Source organism: Coregonus clupeaformis, chromosome 12 (genome assembly GCF_020615455.1).
Source record: "Coregonus clupeaformis isolate EN_2021a chromosome 12, ASM2061545v1, whole genome shotgun sequence".
In the NCBI taxonomy this organism is placed as follows: Eukaryota; Metazoa; Chordata; class Actinopteri; order Salmoniformes; family Salmonidae; genus Coregonus; species Coregonus clupeaformis.
This window is the reverse complement of record NC_059203.1, coordinates 23155178-23176592: the sequence shown is the minus strand read 5'-3', so window position 1 is coordinate 23176592 and position 21415 is coordinate 23155178. Positions and strand designations below refer to the sequence as shown.

The window sequence follows — 21415 nt, the reverse complement described above, 5'->3', positions numbered from 1 at the left end:
GTGGGTCTTTTGGGGCGGTATGTGAATTGGAGTGGGTCCAGGATGATTGTATTGATGTGTGTCATGACCAGCCTTTCAAAGCACTTCATAATTACAGATCTGTGTGCTAGAGGGCGATTAGGCAGATTACCTTGGGATTTATTGGGAACAGGGACAATGGTGGTCAGTTTGAAACATATTGGGATTAGACTGGGCCAAGAACATATGGGAGAAGACGGAATAATTAAAAACAGAATAATTACTTTTCATTCCTGATAAGACACTCAGTGCTTCGTGCTTTCGTGGGCGTTTGTTCAAAGAGATCAAAAAGGGCATTCTCCCTAACAGTGGCAAGTAAAGAACATTTTGAACGAGGTGGCAAAGGTGGGGCACACCCAGTTTAGGGGGGCCATAACATTTAGAACCTTAATGGATACAAGGTGGATTTTTCCCCCCAATATAATTATGATGGTTCAACTCATTAAATGCTTCAGCTTAGGTTTGGTAAATTTCCCTTTTCAAATAAATCAATTCCAAAAAGTCTTGTTACAGTGTTTGCATTCAAGGTCAGGATTTTATATAGCCTAAGGGTATTAGCATACAGCAGTAAATTCACTTGAACGGGCTGTCTTTTTTTAACGGGACCTCCTATGTGCACTTTTATGGGCTTTATAGTAAAGACATGTAATTTAACTGTAAAAATGTATTAACTTATGTTTAAATCTGATTGTCAAACAAATCACTTCAAAAAGTAGGTTAAGTAAGTTAACTGCGAATGTTTGTCTACTCCAAAATATGTCCAGTGTTTGAGCGAGGCAAATAGCACCCGTCTTAGTATGTGTAGCCCATGTATCTGCTGCTGTCCGGCCAAAAATAATGACATCATACTCTTTTTGGCCAGACAGCATGAGAATCATGGGCTACACATACTAGGACAGAGGGGCGCTGTTTCACTCGCTGGGATGCTTTCTCCGGTGAGATTGATGAATCTTGCAGTTGGTGCATGTCTATAATTAGTTCAGATTTGGTCCGGTCCGGACCAAATCTGAAGCAATCATAGACATCTATGTTGCAGAAGTTTGACAGCACAGTAGAGTTGTGGTTCTCAAACCTCTCCATGGGGGACCCCAGGCCGTTCCATGTAATTGATTTATTCCAGAGCTAGCACACCCGATTCAACTAATCTTCAAGCTCTTGAATAGCTAGATCCGAGCTACAGCAAAATTGTGAAATGTCAGGTGGTCCCTGAGCAGAGGTTTGAGAACCACTGCAGTAGAGCACAGCACATGACCAAAAAAGTAGTATTTTCAACATTAATTCAAAACCAAAAATCTACCAGATTTCAAACTTGCCATCGGTGTGAGTCTTGGTCAGAATTATAAATATATTCAGAGACAACCTATCAGATCCCCACGGGGGGTGGACAATCAGATTTCAGGGGGGACTGTGGCAACACTGGGCCACGCCACTGCTCCCCAAAGCCTGTATCTAACCTCAGAAATCAAAACCCCTTCATGAATAAGAATTTCCAAGCTACTTCCCAAAACAGTCAACAAACACCTTCCCAGTACATCTCAATAGATCAGTAGCATTGCTTGCTGGCTAAAGTTGTCTATCCTACACTAGTAGTACCAGCTTCAGACTTTGAACATTTCTCAAAGTTAGACTTTCATTGGGTGTGCTCTTTTTGCAGGGGACGTCTGGTTATTACATGGGTGGGCAGAGTTGGCACTCGATTTGCAATTTAGGAGTCCGGTGGCAAACACCGATTTCCCAACTCACAACAGACAATGAGGCCAGCTAGGAGGGGTGGAGTAAAACAAAAAACTAAATGCACGTGGTAGAGAACTTCTGATCATTAAGAAACATTCCAACTGCCACTAAACAATTCTTCCTTTTTTGAATTTTTCCTGGTCTGTCGTGTTTTAGTGACGACATTCACCGCCCCCACGCTCTACAGTACTCAATTACAACGGCAAACTCTGCCTTCACCACTTACGTAGTTCAGTGTCCACCGGCGGGGAAAAACAAGCACACCCATTGAGAACCATGTCATCATGAGTATTGGCTGGACCAATCGGCGAGAATATATACCTTTATCCTACTCAGCCGGCTGTCAGTTAAATAAACACTGCCTTTTTACTGCACAAGGTTTAATTAGGTCAGGCTGACTAGCAAGCATCCAGTAACCAACTCTTCATCCTTTTCCGCTGGAGAGAAAATACCATCACAAATGTAAACAATCATTTTTTTTACCCCACTTTTTTTATTTATTTATTACAATTAATTCAATTTTCCATATTTTCTTGTGTCGACTACTCCTTTCCTTTTCCATTTAAAACAAGTCAGTATGAGACTATTCTTTTTAGAAACTGAAAAGTCCTGAAAGGGGGAGGGGGAGGTCTGGGATGGGTTTTGAGTAAGGAAGGTAGGTAGGAGTGATGACCTCCCAGGTGTCTCTACCCCAGGTGAGGAGACTTTCATATTTAATGTGAGATTCTTTCATTCGCTTGATCTCCTCTTCTTTTCTCTCCCGCTCTCTCGCTTTATTCTACGCTGTCCTCCGCGTCATCTCCTTGCTCGCTGTCCATTAGCAAAGCGGCGTATTTACTGGCTGAGCTGAATTTCTGAAACAAAAAAAAAAGAAATAGATCAGGAGAGATCCTAACATTGCTTATTTGGTCCCACTTTACAATAAATGTCCTTAATACTTATGTATTTACATGGTACAGTACTACTACAGGTAACAGGTATTACAGTTGTAAGTACTATGTCACAATGTGTACCTAAACTGTACATTGTATTATTAAAAACAAAAAAAAACTGTTTTAAGTGAAGTATTTGTACTGTTATTTTCCTGTTTGTGGCCTGCCTGTTATCTTGCACGATTCTTGCCATTCTCCTTTGACTGCTCATCAACAAGCTATTTTCGCCCACAGAACTACCGCTGACTGGATGTTTTTAGCACCATTCTCGGTAAACTCTAGACACGGTCGTGCGTGAAAAGGCCAGAAGACAGGCCATTTCTGACATATTGGTGCCGACGACCATTCCACGCTCAAAGTCGCTTAGGTCACTTGTTTTGCCCATTCTAACGTTCAACCGAAAAGTAACTGAATGAGTCGATGCCTGTCTGCCTGCTTTATATAGCAAGCCACGGCCACATGGACACTACAAGGTGTCGAAAGCATTCCACAGGTATGCTGGCCCATGTTGATTCCCACAGTTGTGTCGTTAGCTGGATGTCCTTTGGGTGGTGGACCATTCTTGATACACACGGGGAAACTGTTGAGCGTGAAAAACCCAGCAGCGTTGCAATTCTTGACACAAACCGGTGCACCTGTCACCTACTACCATACCCTGTTCAAAGGCACTTAAATATTTTGTCTTGCCCATTCACCCTCTGAATGGCACATACACAATCCATGTCTCAGTTGTCTCAAGGCTTAAAAATCCTTCATCTACACTGATTGACGTGGATTTAACAAGTGACATCAATAAAGGGATCATAGCTTTCACCTGGTCAGTCTGTCATGGAAAGAGCCGGTGTTCATAATGTTTGTACACTCAGTGTATGCATGTATATATACACATTATTTTAAATAGGACAATGTAAAGTCCATTATTAATCCATTATCATCAATTTTGGTGCGGTCCAGACCGGCCTTGAGTCCCTAAAAACACACCACTTCGGTACTAGTAACTTTTTGTAGCAAGTTAGGAGAGCATTTTCGCTAACCCTAACCCGTTTCCAAACCTTAACTTAATTCTCCTAACCTGCTGGGTAAGTTCTAACCTGCTACAAAAAAGTCGTAGCTGTATCGAAGAGGCGTGTTTCTAGGGAATCTCATCCAAGGATGTTGATTTTATGTCTGGTCTGGACCAAATCTGAACCAGTCATTGACATCCTTGATTGGTTCAGATTTGGTCTGGTCAGCACATTAGAGGTTCTCAAACCTCTCCATTGAAACCCCAGGCCGTTCAATGGAATTGATTTATTCCAAAGCTAGCACACCCGATTCAATTTGTCAACTAATCCTCAACCTCTTGAATAGCTAGATCAGAGCTACAGCAACATTTTGAAGTCTGGGGTTCCCCGAGGAGAGGTTTGAAAACCACTGCAGTAGAGCACAGCAGAGTGCAGTACATTACAGTAAAAATAAGTAGAGTATTTTCAACATTAATTCAGAACCAAAAATTCACCTGATTTCTACGTATGGAAAATACAGCACCAGTCAAAAGTTTGGACCACCTACTCATTCAAGACTTCCTTTATTTTTTACTATTTTCTACATTGTAGAATAATAGTGAAGACATCAAAACTATGAAATAACACATATGGAACCATGTAGTAACCAAAAAAGTGTTAAACAAATCAAAATATATTTTATATTTGAAATTCTTCAAAATAGCCACTCTTTGCCTTGATGACAGCTTTGCACACGCTTGGCATTCTCTCAACCAGCTCCATGAGTTAGTCACCTGGAATGCATTTCAATTAACAGGTGTGCCTTCTTAAAAAGTTAATTTGTGGAATTTCTTTCCTTCTTAATGCGTTTGAGCCAATCAGTTGTGTTGTGACAAGTTAGGGGTGGTATACAGAAGACAGCCCCATTTGGTAAAAGACAAAGGCATATTATGGCAAGAAGAGCTCAAATAAGCAAAGAGAAACAACAGTCCATCATTACTTTAAATGTAGGAAGGTCAGTCAATACGGAACATTTCAAGAACTTTGAAAGTTTCTACAAGTGCAGTCGCAAAAACCATCAAGCGCTATGATGAAACTGGCTCTCATGAGGACCACCACAAGAAAGACACAGAGTTACCTCTGCTGCAGAGGATAAGTTCATTAGAGTTACAAGCTTCAGAAATTGTAGCCCAAATAAATGTTTGAGAGTTCAAGTAACAGACAACATCTCAACATCAGCTGTTCAGAGGAGACTGCGTGAATCAGGCCTTCATGGTCGAATTGCTGCAAAGACACCACTACTAAAGGACACCAATAATAATAATAATAATAGATTTGCATTGGATATTAGACCGGTGGAAATGTGTCCTTTGGTCTGATGAGTCCAAATTTTAGATTTTTGGTTCCAATCGCTGTGTCTTTGTGAGACGCAGAGTAGGTGAAAGGATGATCTCCACGTGTGGTTCCCACCGTGAAGCATGGAAGAGGTGGTGTGATGGTGCTTTGCTGGTGACACGGTCTATGATTTATTTAGAATTCAAGGCACACTTAACCAGCATGGCTACCACAGCATTCTGCAGCGATATGCCATCCTATCTGGTTTGCGCTTAGTGGGACTATCATTAGTTTTTCAACAGGACAATGACCCAACACACCTCCAGGCTGTGTAAGGGATATTTGACCAAGAAGGAGAGAGATGGAGTGCTACATCAGATGACCTGGCCTCCACAATCCCCCGACCTCAACCCAAATGAGATGGTTTGGGATGAGTTGGACCGCAGAGTGATGGAAAAGCAGACAAGTGCTCAGCATGTGGGAACTCCTTCAAGACTGTTGGAAAAGCATTCCAGGTGAAGCTGGTTGAGAGAATGCCAAGTGTGCGCAAAGCTGTCACCAAGGCAAAGGGTGGCTACATTGAAGAATCTAAAATCTGAAATATATTTTGATTTGTTTAACACTTTTTTGGTTACTACATGATTCCATGTGTTATTTCATAGTTTTGATGTCTTCACTATTATTCTACAATATAGAAAAGTCAAAATAAAGAAAAACCCTTGAATGAGTAGGTGTTCAAACTTTTGACTGGTACTTTATGTATTTTCAACATCAGGAAAATACATATTTTAAACTTCCTGAAAATACGTCTTTTCACTTCTCATTCAGAACCAAAAATTAACCCAACTTCAATGGTCTGGAAAATAAGTATTTTAAACATTTTTCTTACTGGGTTCGGATTTCTGGGAACACACTGAAATGTAACTTCACATGGTTAATCAGTCAGCACAGATGTTGATTCAAATGGCATTAAGAAAATTGCATTGAAAGAGGGTGTACTGAATTAATTCATCATAAGGTAAGGGCTGAAATTTATTGTGAGTTTGTGTTGTGAGAGGCTGATCTTGGTTGAGGAAATGTAGGCTAGCTAGCAGTGTCTCTGTTGAACCTGACATCTGGCTGCACATGTAGCCATCTAGAAAGTTCATGCCGGAGTAACTAGATGAGCAATGCCCATTGCATGTATTATAAGTTAGCAGCATGGCAGTTTCTCAAAGTTTGGTGTTGACTATGCACTTTACTTAGCTAGCTATGCTTATTTGGATTTGTTGTCAACATTGGTACAGTCTTGTTGGCTTGTAGATTCTGGCTAGTTGGCTAGCTAACTGGCTGTAATAGCAGCCAAGAACGTTTGCTATCTTAATTGTTTGTGCTCTGATTTACACTGTGAACAAAAATAAAACGCAATATGCAACAATTTCAAAGATTTTACTGAGTTACAGTTCATATAAGGAAATCAGTAAATTAAAATAAATGCATTAGGTCCTAATCTATAGATTTCACATGATTGGGAATACAGATATGCACCTGTTTGTCACAGATACAGTACCTTAAAAATGAAAGGTAGAGGTGTCGATCAGAAAACCAGTCAGTATCTGGTGTGACCATTTGCCTCATGCAGCGTGACATCTCCTTCGCATAGAGTTGATCAGGCTGTTGATTGTGGCCTGTGGAATGTTGTCCCACTCCTATTCAATGGCTGTGGGAAGTTGCTGGATATTGGTGGAAACTGGAACACGCTGTCGTGCACGTTAATCCCAGAGCATCCCAAACATGCTCAATGGGTGACATGTCTGGTGAGTATGCAAGCCATGGAAGAACTGGGACATTTTCAGCTTCAAGGAATTTTGTACAGATCCTTGCAACATCATGCTGAAACATGAGGTGATGGCGGTGGATGAATGGCACGACAATGGGCCTCAGGATCTCGTCACAGTATCTCTGCATTCAAATTGCCATCGATAAAATGTAATTGTGTTCGTAGCTTATGCCTACCCTACCCATACCATAACCCCACCACCACGGGGCACTCTGGCTTATGGTAGAGAAATTTACATTCAATTATCTGGCAACAGCTCTGGTGGACATTCCTGCAGTCAGCATGCCAATGCTCCCTCAAAACTTGAGACATCTGTGGCATTGTGTTGTGTGACAAAACTGCACATTTTAGAGCGGCCTTTTAGGTGCACCTGTGTAATGATCATGCTGTTTAATCAGCTTCTTGATATGCGATACACGTCAGGTGGATTGATTAACTTGGCAAAGGAGGAATGATCACTAACAGGGATGTAAACAAATTTGTGCACAACATTTGAGATAAGCTTTTTGTGCAAATGGAAAATTTCTGTGATGTTTAATTTCAGCTCATGAAACATGGGGCCAACACTTTACATGTTGCATTTAGATTTCTGTTCAGTGTAATTTACACATGACTTCAGCCATATGAAAAATCCTCCATAGCAAAATATACCCATCTCGCTAACAACCTTTTCTTGTAGCTTGCTTCTCATCCAACTGGTGTTAGCTAGCTAGGTAGCTACAGCTGCTACCATGCCACTAGCTAGCTGCTGCTGTTGTGCAGCAACCAAGTTGTGGTCCTGGTTTTAGAACTCAGATTCGGCTGATCAGATTTGTCAGAAATGCTACAAAAAGGTAGCACATAATTGGTTCTTAAATGGACAGAAATTAGCACGAGAGCGCAATAAATTATACATTTTATAAAAACTGTTGCACCTACAAACAGTCAATCCAAAAATGTTCAAGTCCAATGGTCACTTTATGGACGCTATAATCTCATTTTAATCCGACGTCTAGAATTTGAGCTTGGTAGGTGCAGAAAATACACCTAAAACTAAATTGCTAACGACCCTGTTCAAATAATCCAGTATGTGTTTCTCGGTAAAGGCCAGAACGGCTCATGACGAGAGGCAGGGAGTGTGTTGTGTACCTCCAAGTTGATTTACACAATTTCATCGAGATTGGTGTCATATTGGCTTAGATATGATGGTAGGGAGATTTTAATAACATTGAGCTTCAACTAATACCTATCGCCCCCACACTATGCTTGCTTCGAGGCAAGCAACACTGAAGCATGCATAAGAGCATCAGCTGTTCCGGATGACTATGTGATCACGCTCTCCATAGCCGATGTGAGTAAGACTTTTAAGCAGGTCAACATTCACAAGGCCGCAGGGCCAGACGGATTACCAGGACGTGTACTCAGAGCGTGCGCTGACCAACTGGCAAGTGTCTTCACTGACATTTTCAACATTGAGTCTGTAATACCAACATTCAAGCAGACCACCATAGACCCTGTGCCCAAGAACACTAAGATAACCTGCCTAAATGACTACCGACCCGTAGCACACATCTGTAGCTTTGAAAGGCTGGTCATGGCTCACATCAACACCATTATCCCAGAAACACTAGACCCACTCCAATTTGCATACCGCCCCAACAGATCCACAGATGATGCAATCTCTATTGCACTCCACACTGCCATTTCCCACCTGGACAAGAGGAACACCTACGTGAGAATGCTATTCATTGACTACAGCTCAGCATTCAACACCATAGTGCCCTCTAAACTCATCACTAAGCTAAGGACCCTGGGACTAAACACCTCCCTCTGCAACTGGATCCTGGACTTCCTGACGGGCCGCCCCCAGGTGGTAAGGGTAGGCAACAACACATCTGCCACGCTGATCCTCAACACGGGGGCCCCTCAGGGGTGTGTGGTCAGTCCCCTCCTGTACTCCCTGTTCACCCATGACTGCATGGCCAGGCACGACAAAAACACCATCATTAAGTTTGCCGACGACACAACAGCGGTAGGCCTGATAATCGACAACGATGAGACAGCCTATAGGGAGGTGGTCAGAGACCTGGCCGTGTGGTGCCAGGATAACAACCTCTCCCTCAACGTGATCAAGACAAAGGAGATGATTGTGGACTACAGGGAAAAAAAAGAGGACTGAGCACGCCCCCATTCTCATCAACGGGGCTGTAGTGGAACAGGTTGAGAGCTTCAAGTTCCTTGGTGTCCACATCACCAACAAACTATCATGGTCCAAACACACCAAGACAGTCATGAAGAGGGAGCGACAAAGCCTATTCCCCCTCATGAGACTGAAAAGATTTGGCATGGGTCCTCAGATCCTCAAAAAGTTATACAGCTGCACCATCGACCGCATCCTGACTGGTTGCATCACCGCCTGGTATGGCAACTGCTCGCCCTCCGACCAGCCACCCTAGTCATAGACTGTTCTCTCTGCTACCGCACAGCAAGCGGTACCGGAGTGCCAAGTCTAGGTCCAAAAGGCTTCTTAACAGCTTCTACCTCCAAGCCATAAGACTCCTGAACAGCTAATCATGGCTACCCGGACTATTTGCATTGTCCCCCCCCCCACCCCCTCTTTTACGCTGCTGCTACTCTGTTTATTATCTATGCATAGTCACTAACTCTACCCACATGTACATATTACCTCGACTAACCGGTGCCCCCACACATTGACTCTGTACTGGTAGCCCCTGTATATAGCCTCCCTACTGTTATTTTACTGCTGCTCTTTAATTATTTTTTCTTATCAATTTTTTACTTAACTTTGTTTTTTTAAACTGCATTGTTGGTTAAGGGCTTGTAAGTAAGCATTTCACTGTAAGGTCTACACCGGTTGTATTCGGTGCATGTGGCAAATAAAATGTGATTTGATAATATGTATATATAACTTATGTATATAGATATCAGGAAACTTATCATGAAGTGGGACCCATGTTTTTCCTGTTGTGTGACTTTGCAATAAAAGCCAAAGAGAGAAGAACAAACAAGGAAAGATTGAGGAAAAAGCTGCCGACGATGAGGGATACCCTAAAAGGGTGGTACCATGGGCAGTTTCAGTAGAGGACTGAAGCTAATGCGCTGAGATAATGTGGTAAAGGACTGAAGACAGTTTGGGGGACAGGTTCAGTGAAAGACTGAAGATTGTGCAGGGGGAGTTTCAGGTTTTGAAAAAACTGAACTTGACAGTGTGTGGGAGTTTGAGGAAAATCCAAATCCACTATGGGGTGGGTCAAGAGCACTTGATGTGGCACCAGGACTCACAGGAGTGGGGGACTCTTCGTATTTCTTTGGCTCTGGTGCTGGTCTTGAGTCCCGGTCTCTTCTGTTATCCTTTCTACAATCAGAATAAACACTAAGTTAAACTTCACTGTCCAGCTAAGTCTTGAGGGTCAGAGCCTGTGAGTGCACTAGCACACTGCTCAACTGTACAACACCAAATCATTCCCAATCAAATTGATCCAATATAATCCACTCATAACTGTAAATGCAGGAGAAGACTAATAGTATTCACACCCTCACAATCTCTCGTATAACCTCTAAAGGCTGGTTTACAGTTAGTCACCAACAGGAGTGTTGACTCAAGTAGGCTACCCCCAACATGACACATTTCTGTTTTATCCCCACACAAGTGCACCTAGTTAACTAATGATAAAGCTCAGGTGTTATTGTGTGGGGCTAGATAAAAAAAATTGTTAAGTTAGGGAAAGGAATGGAGGAACACTGACCAACATCTGTGTAAAAAAAACATGGTTATTGTACACAACCTCAACCAGTTCCATCCAGTTTAAATTGGAACTGTTGCGAAAAAAATGACTTTTTCATGTGCGATGACATACGCAAGAAATACCCACATCTACTCACGCCTCCGAGACACAAATCATAATTTTTTGAATGAGGAAGGCTAAATGGAATTAGCTAGCTAAACAGTCATTATATTGCCTAAAACCAATCAGTTCAGTTATTACGGTTACCATAACAAGGAACTACAACCCCTGGGAGTGGGTAATAATTCTATACCAGAGGTCTCCAACCTTTTCTAGCTTGAGCTACTTTTTTTTTTTTTTTATGAAACGTCGCAAGCTACAATTTTTTTCTAGCTTTCAAATAGGCACATTCTTCTCTCCCCTGCAACTCTTCCCCATGTCCTTTTTGTACAAGAGAAAGTAGTGCACTAAGTTCTGCCAATATACCTGGGAAAATAAATGGTAAAAAAACAACTTTAAGGGGGCCCTATAAAATGTTATTTTCCCCCAGAATTGTTTTATAGTTTCCCAAATTAAGTTCCGTTACATTTAGATGTTTTTTGTTTTTCATTCAAAATTAGTTGTTCATAGTCAAACAACGAAATTGGATGTTCGGAGTCCACGCTTTAATCAAATCAGATTTTTTTTTTTTTTATGTAGGTCTGATTATTATATAATTTTTTTAGCAATTCCCCTGGAATTGTTTGTTTATCTGTGCCTTTATTATTATTTTATTTAACCTTTATTTCACTTGGCAAGTCAGTTAAGAACAAATTCTTATTTACAATGATGGCCTACACCAGCCAAACCCTCCCCTAACCCGGACGACGCTGGGCCAATTGTGCGCTGCCCTATGGGACTCCCGATCACCAGTTCGAACCAGGGTCTGTAGTGACGCCTCTAGCACTGAGATGCAGTGCCTTAGACCGCTGCGCCATTCGGGAGGCCAATTGCACACCTTGCGAGTGAAGAACGTGCCATCTAATTCGCCGAGTGAAGAACGTGCCATCTAATTCGCCGGTCTAGCGATGGTTCTGTACAGCTGCTGCTCATGTCATAGCAAAGTTTGCAAATAAATAATAGACACAAATGATATACTTTTGGGGAAAGTATTTCTGTCAACCCACAAGGCAGTTATCACATTGGAGTGATAGACAAACGTACGCACCACACAGACAGGGGCAATATTGCTGGAAATTAATTGGCAGATAGTGTTAGGTTTGGCTTTTTAAGCCAATAGCGGCTAACCAGGGGTGGGATAATGTCAATGTTGCGTTGCTTAGATAGTAGCTGAGAGCTTGCGGTGTCTGATACTTGTGAGATTTGTTAATGACAGTTTTGCGGTGAAACACGTGAAAATTGCATGTACTTTCAGAATTGTTTGGCGAGCTACTCATAGGTGGGCTGCGAGCTACTGGTATGAGTCCCTGTTCTGTAGTTATTTCAATTTTTTGTCAATATTTACATAATATAAGTCATGATAACATTTTGGTGGGTTTGTGACATGATGTTAGAAACGTCCAAATGATCATGTTGTGCTTTAGTAATGAGGCAAACGAGTGCTGTGCCGTCACGTTCGGTAGAGTCAAGGAATTGCTGCTTGCATCGGTAATATCCTCACTGAGGAGAGTATTGGGCCCTGGTGAAGGCACTTCCACTAAGCTAGCAAGCATTTAACCTAACAATAACGGTAGCAATTGCATTGCTTTTAACTTCATTTCAAACAGTTGACGTATTGACCATAAACCAGCCTTTAGAGGTACCCTGGCTGCAATATCCTCCCTGCCTGTTCCACTAATGCCACTCGTTTTGGGCTGACCTGTCTTCCTCCCTTCGTCGGTCTCTGTTGGCCCCTTCTCCTCGGCCCCGCCCTGCTCCAGGCCCCGCAGCCCCCCCTCTCCCCCGTGGGGGGCCCCGGTCCCGACGCACACAGTCCACTTTATTCTCGTCTGGAAGGGAGAGCCCAAACAGTGAGGATTGAGGGAGGGGTTTGGGTGGCTGGAACTCCACGCCACAACAGCATTCCACACCGCCTATGGCCCAAGGTTGCATTCAAGATCATGACATTTGCACAGTTATGCAAAGCATCTATTGTCAAATGGGAGGTTCAAACGTCTAACTTTTGTGATCTTGAATACAACCCAGGACTAGGGAACCCATTTTCCTTAATGGCCGCAGGGTCTGCTGCTTTTGCTGACTGACAACCTTCACCTGATTAATAAACCATATCCATTAAATAATGAATAATCTTACCTCATTTCCCAGGAGCTAACCACATATTCATGGCAAAATCTGTCAAGAGTTTGACAACACCAGGGTCACGTTCAGGAGGCACAAACAAGAGAAAACACTTAAAAAACGTTTTATGGGAAAGGGTGTTGAAGTTTGAACGTTAGGTGTCGTTTGGTGCCTACAGAGCACGACCCTGGGAAAGTATCAGACACTGCACCCCTACAGGACCAAGGGTTCCCCACTTTTACACCAGGGCTGCCCAGTTTTGTTCCTGCTGTCTCTTCTCTCCTGGGTTTTATACCAACTGATAATTCAGTACATTAGAGTTGGATTCCAATACTTCAAAGTTGCTTCTGATGTCCCATCTCTTCATCCTCATTCATTTGAAATGATTGTGTGTGAAGTACTGGTGGCCAAGGTAGTTGGGACCTTCCATATTGCTTTTTGCCAACCCTTCAGACCAGTGCTTTACAGTTGCAATATAGAGTCCTGAGATAGCTAGCCAATGAAACCAGGCAAGAGAACCAACAGGAGAGATTACCAGGACCAGAATTGGGCAGTTCTATACTATTTTGATCCATGTTAGTCAAGTTGTGGCCTCCTCGTCCCAATCCACCCACTCGCCCCCTTCTCATTTTACATTTTAGTCATTTAGCAGACGCTCTTATCCAGAGCAACTTACAGTTAGTGAGTGCGTACATTTTTTATACTGGCCCCCCGTGGGAATCGAACCCACAACCATGGCGTTGCAAGCGCCATGCTCTACCAACTGAGCTACACAGGACCATGCTTTAGCTAATCACCAAACCCCCTGAGATAGAAGTGGAAACAATCAATCATGAATTCCTTTTAGAATTGGAACGTGATGTTAGATATCACAATCCAGCAGTGATTCAGGGGCGAGGGGGTGAATAAAACCCCAAAGTGTCAATAACACTCACGCTTGACTTCAGAGCATAATCTCTTAATCTGAGAGTAGGACTGAAAGGCCTAGTTGGTCCACTCTGGGATTAGATTAGGACAAAGTCTCCATTACACCTTATTTGGAATGAATCACTAACAAAACACACAAGCACAAGTTCTTTGCAGTCCGAGTGCCTTACCCCTTCCAGATCCTCTTTCATCTGCAGAACTTGAGCTGAAAGAGACAGGACATTCAGACCTTTAGCTAACTAGCTTGCAAAGTAAAAATTCAAAGCAAATTTTTTGCCTCAGTCACTACAATAGACACAGGGATGTGACATCAATACGAAACAATTGGCCACTCTTATCCATAGATGCTATACAATATACAAGACGTATAAGAATGTGTTCTGACCTCATTTTGGGAGGTGCCGCGTCACTGGGGGAGACAGGGGTGGACCCTGCGCTCACCGCAGGGCGCTTGGCCCAGGCATTCTCCTTGGGTGGTGGTGCGGGCATCACCTTAAGAGGCTCCTTGGAGGAGGATGTGGAAGAGTTGGCGGAAGTAGGGCGAGCCCCGGGAGAGGGAGGGTCGTCCTCCTTACCACTGAATACTTCATTCTCAACCGAGCGCTCGCTCTCTCTGCGTCGCGAGACTGGACAAAAAGAGGGTGAGAGTTCAGTATTGAAACGGACTGTTTGGGTTGCCTCTGGTGTAAAAGGGGCTACCTCTGCTCCTCTCCTTTAACTTGTATTGAAAACTAATCCTCAATAGGAATACACATCTGATTTTCACCCATCCCGTCTTTTTAGTTAGGTGCAGACGGAAGAGGAAAGGATGACACACATCACACCATAGATATGCATTCTCTGAAATCCTGCTGAAAAGGAGCAGCTGTTGCAAGGAAACACTAATCTGATAGCTGACAGAAAACATATCTACAGTGACAGTACAATTGATACTGTGGTTTACATTTAAAAGTTGATAATGTACAGTGAGGGAAAAAAGTATTTGATCCCCTGCTGATTTTGTACGTTTGCCCACTGACAAAGAAATGATCAGTCTATAATTTTAATGGTAGGTTTATTTGAACAGTAAGAGACAGTATAACAACAAAAAAATCCAGAAAAACACATGTCAAAAATGTTATAAATTGATTTGCATTTTAAATGAGGGAAATAAGTATTTGACCCCCTCTCAATCAGAAAGATTTCTGGCTCCCAGGTGTCTTTTATACAGGTAACGAGCTGAGATTAGGAGCACACTCTTAAAGGGAGTTCTCCTAATCTCAGCTTGTTACCTGTATAAAAGACACCTGTCCACAGAAGCAATCAATCAGATTCCTAACTCTCCACCATGGCCAAGACCAAAGAGCTCTCCAAGAATGTCAGGGACAAGATTGTAGACCTACACAAGGCTGGAATGGGCTACAAGACCATCGCCAAGCAGCTTGGTGAGAAGGTGACAACAGTTGGTGCGATTATTCACAAATGGAAGAAACACAAAATAACTGTAAAATCTCCCTCGGCCTGGGGCTCCATGCAAGATCTCACCTCATGGAGTTGCAATGATCATGAGAATGGTGAGGAATCAGCCCAGAACTACACGGGAGGATCTTGTCAATTTTCTCAAGGCAGCTGGGACCATTGTCACCAAGAAAACAATTGGTAACACACTACGCCGTGAAGGACTGAAATCCTGCAGCGCCCGCAAGGTCCCCCTGCTCAAGAAAGCACATATACAGGGCCGTCTGAAGTTTGCCAATGAACATCTGAATGATTCAGAGGAGAACTGGGTGAAAGTGTTGTGGTCAGATGAGACCAAAATCGAGCTCTTTGGCATCAACTCAACTCGCCGTGTTTGGAGGAGGAGGAATGCTGACTATGACCCCAAGAACACCATCCCCACCGTCAAACATGGAGGTGGAAACATTATGCTTTGGGGGTGTTTTTCTGCTAAGGGGACAGGACAACTTCACCGCATCAAAGGGACGATGGACAGCGCCATGTACCGTCAAATCTTGGGTGAGAACCTCCTTTCCTCAGCCAGGGCATTGAAAATGGGTCGTGGATGGGTATTCCAGCATGACAATGACTCAAAACACACGGCCAAGGCAACAAAGGAGAGGCTCAAGAAGAAGCTCATTAAGGTCCTGGAGTGGCCTAGCCAGTCTCCAGACCTTAATCCCATAGAAAATATGTGGAGGGAGCTGAAGGTTCGAGTTGCCAAACGTCAGCCTCGAAACCTAAATGACTTGGAGAAGATCTGCATAGAGTGGGACAAAATCCCTCCTGAGATGTGTGCAAACCTGGTGGCCAACTAAAAGAAACGTCTGACCTCTGTGATTGCCAACAAGGGTTTTGCCACCAAGTACTAAGTCATGCTTTGCAGAGGGGTCAAATACTTATTTCCCTCATTAAAATGCTAATCAATTGATCTTGATTTTTTTGTTGTTATTCTGTCTCTCACTGTTCAAATAAACCTACCATTAAAATTATAGACTGATCATTTCTTTGTCAGTGGGCAAACGTACAAAATCAGCAGGGGATCAAATACTTTTTTCCCCTCACTGTACGAGTGCTCACACCACAAGCAAAGAGACTACAAAGAGAACTGGATGGAACTCAGAAGTTGAATAAGGTTGACCCTCACCTCTTCCTCCAGATGTACTTCCTGTCTGTGATGACTCACTTCCTGTGCGGGAGCGTGTAGCAGGTCGCTCAGAAGGTGGTTCCTCACTCCTCCAGCTTGGGTCCCTAAGCACAGAAGAGAAAGATTTAGTAAATATACTGAACAAAAATATAAAACGCAACATGCAACATTTTCAACGATTTTACATTTACATCATTTAGCAGACGCTCTTATCCAGAGCGACTTATTTTACTAAGTTACTGTTCATATAAAGGAAAATCAGTCAATTGTAATAAATAAATTAGGTCCTAATCTATGGATTTCACATGACTGGACAGGGATGCAGCCATGGATGGGCCTGGGAGGGCATAGGGCCACCCACTTGGGAGCCCAGCCAATCACTGGAGAGTCAGGCCCAGCCAATTGTGTTTTCCCACAAAAGGGCTTTATTACAGACAGAAGTACTCCTCAGTTTCATCAGCTGCCCGGGTGGCTGGTCTCAGACGATCCCGCAGGTAAAGATCCCGGATGTGGAGGTCCTGGGCTAGCATGGTTACACGTGGTCTGCGGTTGTGAGGCCAGTTGGACGTACTGCCAAATTCTCTAAAACAACGGTGGAGGCGGCTTATGGTAGAGAAATTGACATTCAATTCTCTGGCAACAGCTCTGGTGGACATTCGTGCTGTCAGCATGCCAATTGCACACTCCTTCAAAACTTGAGACATCTGTGGCATTGTGTTGTGTGACAACTGCACATTTTAGATTGGCCTTTTATTGTCTGTAGCCCAAGGTCACCTGTGTAATGATCAAGCTGTTTAATCAGCTTCTTGATATGCCACACCTGTCGGGTGGATGGACTATCTTGGCAAAGGAGAAACGCTCAATAATGGACGTAAACAAATTTGTGCACAAAATGAAAGAAATAAGCTTTTTGTGTGTATGGAACATTTCTGCTCTGGCACTTTCCAGCTACACCCTCAACCCCTCACCTGTCTCTGTCGCGGGGTTTCCTATCGAAGCCCCTGGACTTGTCCTCTTCCAGCTGCCTCTGGAGCTTCTCCTCCACCTCCCGCTCCTTGGCCGCCGTGTCCACGGGCTTGGCCGCTCCGAAGATGGAGGCACGGCCGGAGCTGGGGGCAGTCGCTGGAGCAGCAGGAACAGCTCCCCCACCACCGCTGCGAGCTTGCTCCTCCTCCTTGGGCGTGCTGCGTGGCTTCAGGACCAGCTTGGGCCTCTGGGTAGGACCACCTGGGTGTGGAGGGAAGAGGGGGGTGGGGTGGTAACGGAGTGGATATGGGTTATAGGGATGACATCATATATTTTGTAATTATTTAACCTTTATTTGAACCGTGGATGCATCATCACCAAGGGAGACCTGTTCATTTGATATAAATGTAATACAACACTACTAACTAATTAAAGGGGGACCGAGGCAGGAGACCTAAGGGAAGGATGGTGTCAGCAGGGGTAAGAGGATGGACATGTGGTTATGGGGTTGACATCATACAGAATAATATACTGTAATAAGCAAAATAATATTGAACGTAATTTGAGGGTCATTTACCCTCACCTCCTCTCTCCTCGCGCCTCTCATATCGGTCCTCTCTGTCCCCTCCGTAGCGATCCCGGTCCCGGTCCCCGTAGCGGCCACCACCACCCCCGTCATCATCACGGCGGTAGCCACTGCCGAAGGCACGTCGCCCGCCGTCATCCCGGTCCCTGCGGGAGCCAAAGGCTGTGGAAGAGTAGAGGAGTACAAGCGCCAAGACTTAGACAGGGTATTGATCAAGCGGCTGTAACTGAAATATGAGCGCGACACAGGGAAACACTTTCTGTTTGGTTCTGGCATTATTCATCTCATGAAGGCAAAAATATACACGCAATGGCTGCTTTACAAGCTGTCCACAGAACAAAAAAAATACAGTTGCCATACTTGAAAAACGGATAGATTTTAGCACCAGCAACCGCAGTCAGATCAATGTAACTGCAGGATCTAAACTTTGCCACTCTGCATAGTGTCAGGTTGAGAAAAAGGACTGTTGACTAATGCTAAGCCCCACAGTGCCAGTTTGGAAATACTTTTCATGATTTAAGGTCTTATTACAATTTGCATTGTGGGAGCTCATGTCGCAGTGTGGCAGGGTCAACGACATCGGATTTACTGCACTTGCAAACTCCGGACAACACCAAATCGTCCCGGCCAAACGACTAGCATGTCACAATTTTCTGTCGTAGCTCTGCACTTTTTGTATTGTGTGAACACAGCTAAGTGGGAGACTCCACACAATCGTTATCTGTGCCCAATAAAAACTTGGCATGCTGGCATGTGCTGTGGCAAAGAAGAAGCAATAGGTTCATATTTCTACAGCCTACCTTTAGGCTGCTTATGTGTGTATTTTACACTAGTTTGTGAAAACAGCCAAATATATCCAAATTTGATTTTATAAACCACATTGTAGGCCTACTAGAACAGATAGAATGCTGATATATTTGACAAACAATCACTGTTTGTATCTGCTACGAGTTCAAATCAAACTTGATTTATACTAGTGGAAATGACAATTGTCACGACGACAGGGGAGCTGAGCTGTAAGTCGCAACGTGAGAACACCCTTCAGATAAAATCCTCACGATTTATCAGCTGTGATGTTGTACAGTGGCGCATACATAAAGACATTCAGATTTTCAAAAACGCACTGTGGGGAAGTGCCATTAGTCTGTTTTCCTGTGAGAATTAGACCTAAGCAAGGCTAAGAGCAAAAAATAGCTTATGGATTGACATTCTTGATATTCATTATCATACAGGAGGCTTGATTGACTGATGACACCATATTCTGACAGAGGAGGATCTGGATAACAAAGTAAAGCATATTCTAGATTGTCGATGATACTCTCAGTTTTGAGCAGTGGTTTCACCTCCGCTCTCACCTCCCCGGTCGTCATAACGGTCTCTGCCGCCGAAGCCACGGTCTCTGCCGCCGTCTCGGTCGCCGCCAAAGCCGCGGTCTCGGTCGCCGCCAAAGCCGCGGTCGTTGTCCCGTCTCGGCCCGTCACGGTCTCCATAGCGGTCGCGGGACCCTGAGAGGGACAGAAAGAAAACATCAGTTAATAAAAAGGCACGCAAATCAAGTGATGGCCTCTTGAGATCTCAACAATATTAAGAAAAAAAGTCACAGAACGTATGCAGTTCTTGTCATAAGGCTGAAGATAAGAACTTGAACTATCTGGACCGACTAAAATACACCCATGCGTGCTTGACGTTACAGATAGTGTAGCACGAAGCCTTGAGACAAAGGACATTAAGAAAGAGGTCCGCCCCACTGGGCCTTTTCTCTCCTTCCTTGGTATACCCGTGCTTACATGCCCCCAAGAGCCAAGCCGTGAGGCGTCGCCCTACCAATTTTAGCAGGGTGCTTTAAAAGAAGGGATGTGTGCTTGCCGAGTCCACTTTGAGCTTAGAAGGAATCACTCTCACCGAAAGCGGATTCCTCTCTCTTTGGGGGTCCGTCGTCAGCGTCTGCAGTGGGCCGGGCCCTCCAGTCATCACTGTCGGTCTTGTCGGGGCCCCCCATGTCTCCCATACGGCCCATCCTGTCCCGTCCGCCCATCTGGCCATTGTCTCTCCCCTCTGGCCATAGAAGGAAGTTAGACATCAAAGTAGAAGAAAGAAAAGCCCACACACTGTAAATGCCCCCAGGTGCTTTATTTCTGCACCACATTAGAAAACGTTTTGGTTGCTCTAGCCCTTCTTAAGTGTTGTTTGGCCCGGCATTGGTGGGGAAATGTTGGATGTGCATCAACTGTTCTCCTGACACATAGGACCAGTTTCCTGGACGCAGAATAAGCCTAGTCCTGGACAAAAAGCACTTTCAATGGAGATTCTCCATTGAGTTTGCTTTATAGCCCAGGACTAGGCTTAATCTGTGTCCAGGAAACCGCCGCATAAGATCTAAGGCTGGATTTATACTCCTGTTGACGTACTCTATAGAGAGACTGACATCTCCACGAACCAGAGATTCCAGAGCATGCTGTAGGTTGTAACTTTACGTACGAGGAACGTTTGGAGTAAAAATCCAGCCTAACAATCATTGGACAAAATGGATGCTCCTACAGTTTTGATGTGTTACTTGCTACCGTTTAGTACCCAACATCCATGATGCTTACAACGTCCAGGTCAAGTGATAGAACATTTGGCCATTCTGTTCCCATAGTACAGTAGAAAGCTCAGAATCATGGGTTGTGTCTAACTCACCCTTGTCATTGGACTGATCTGCAATATCCACCCGGATCCTGCGGTTTCCCAGGTTCTGTTAGGACAGAGGGGCAGGGAACAAGTCATTACAAGTAATGTGGCCTAAATTAACCAACTCATCTTTTTTCCATACCTGCATGTTCCAGTGTGATAGCTTGAAACTTTTTACCTGTCATTTACATTTAAATTCCATATATTAATCTTGAACAATTCATTTGATTAAAGCATTTATGAAAAGCTCTCGTACTGTTACTAAATCAACAGCACTTTAGTTTTTTGTCCCTTGTAGACACCAAAGTAGATAATTACCAAAGTTGAATGATGTTGATATGGGTTGAAATTATCAAATGTCTACGGGATGAATCCCAACTAAGCGAGTGGGTCATCATGCATTGCATTGATTGGTGTTCCGATGAATGGACCTGGAGTTAAGACCCTTTGATCCTTCCTGCTGCCCCTCCTTGCGTCCTTTCCTTACCTCCTCGTTGAGAGTCAGTGCCCTCAGGAGGGAGTCCACATCATCAAACTCGGCGTAGCCAAAGCCCTTCAGCCTCTCTGGGTTACTGGGCTCCCGTGGCAAGCGCACAGCACTGATCTGAGAACAGAGGGGAGACAGAGCAGTGAGGGTAAGAGAGGGCTGATTGAGAACTGTACTGGTATGAGGTCAAAAATAAGACTGATGAGCGAGGGCGAGAGGACAGTCTCAGAACAGAGGGGATATATTGCAATGACGTAACAAGAATGCGTTACTGTATCATGAGATTAATCTAAATGTCCTTGAGGGAATTTGAATAGGATAGCTACACACTTC

At 43.9% G+C, this 21415-nt stretch overlaps 1 protein-coding gene and 1 non-coding gene across 7 annotated transcripts in view; both read right to left on the bottom strand.

The window, feature by feature from the left end:
- Positions 1-2225: 2225 nt before the first annotated feature.
- Positions 2226-21415, bottom strand: part of LOC121578024 (eukaryotic translation initiation factor 4B) — a 31158-nt gene continuing 11968 nt past the window's right edge. Inside the window, exons 4-15 of one of the 6 annotated variants that reach the window (XM_041892065.2) lie at positions 21083-21199; positions 20605-20659; positions 19828-19980; positions 19269-19430; positions 17917-18087; positions 17342-17600; positions 16374-16477; positions 14136-14376; positions 13921-13955; positions 12405-12534; positions 10104-10176; positions 2226-2606 (exon numbers count right to left, since the gene is read on the bottom strand). In XM_041892065.2, coding sequence (XP_041747999.1) covers positions 2526-2606; positions 10104-10176; positions 12405-12534; positions 13921-13955; positions 14136-14376; positions 16374-16477; positions 17342-17600; positions 17917-18087; positions 19269-19430; positions 19828-19980; positions 20605-20659; positions 21083-21199 — 1581 coding nt within the window. In that variant the 3' untranslated portion in view covers positions 2226-2525. The remainder of the gene's footprint in view (positions 2607-10103; positions 10177-12404; positions 12535-13920; positions 13956-14135; positions 14377-16373; positions 16478-17341; positions 17601-17916; positions 18088-19268; positions 19431-19827; positions 19981-20604; positions 20660-21082; positions 21200-21415) is intronic. The other 5 variants (XM_041892067.2, XM_041892068.2, XM_041892069.2 and 2 more) reach the window with 5 other exon arrangements.
- LOC121578844 lies at positions 19620-19779 on the bottom strand. Its single transcript, XR_006002845.1, has one exon. It is a non-coding gene; the product is annotated as a small nucleolar RNA SNORA81 (small nucleolar RNA).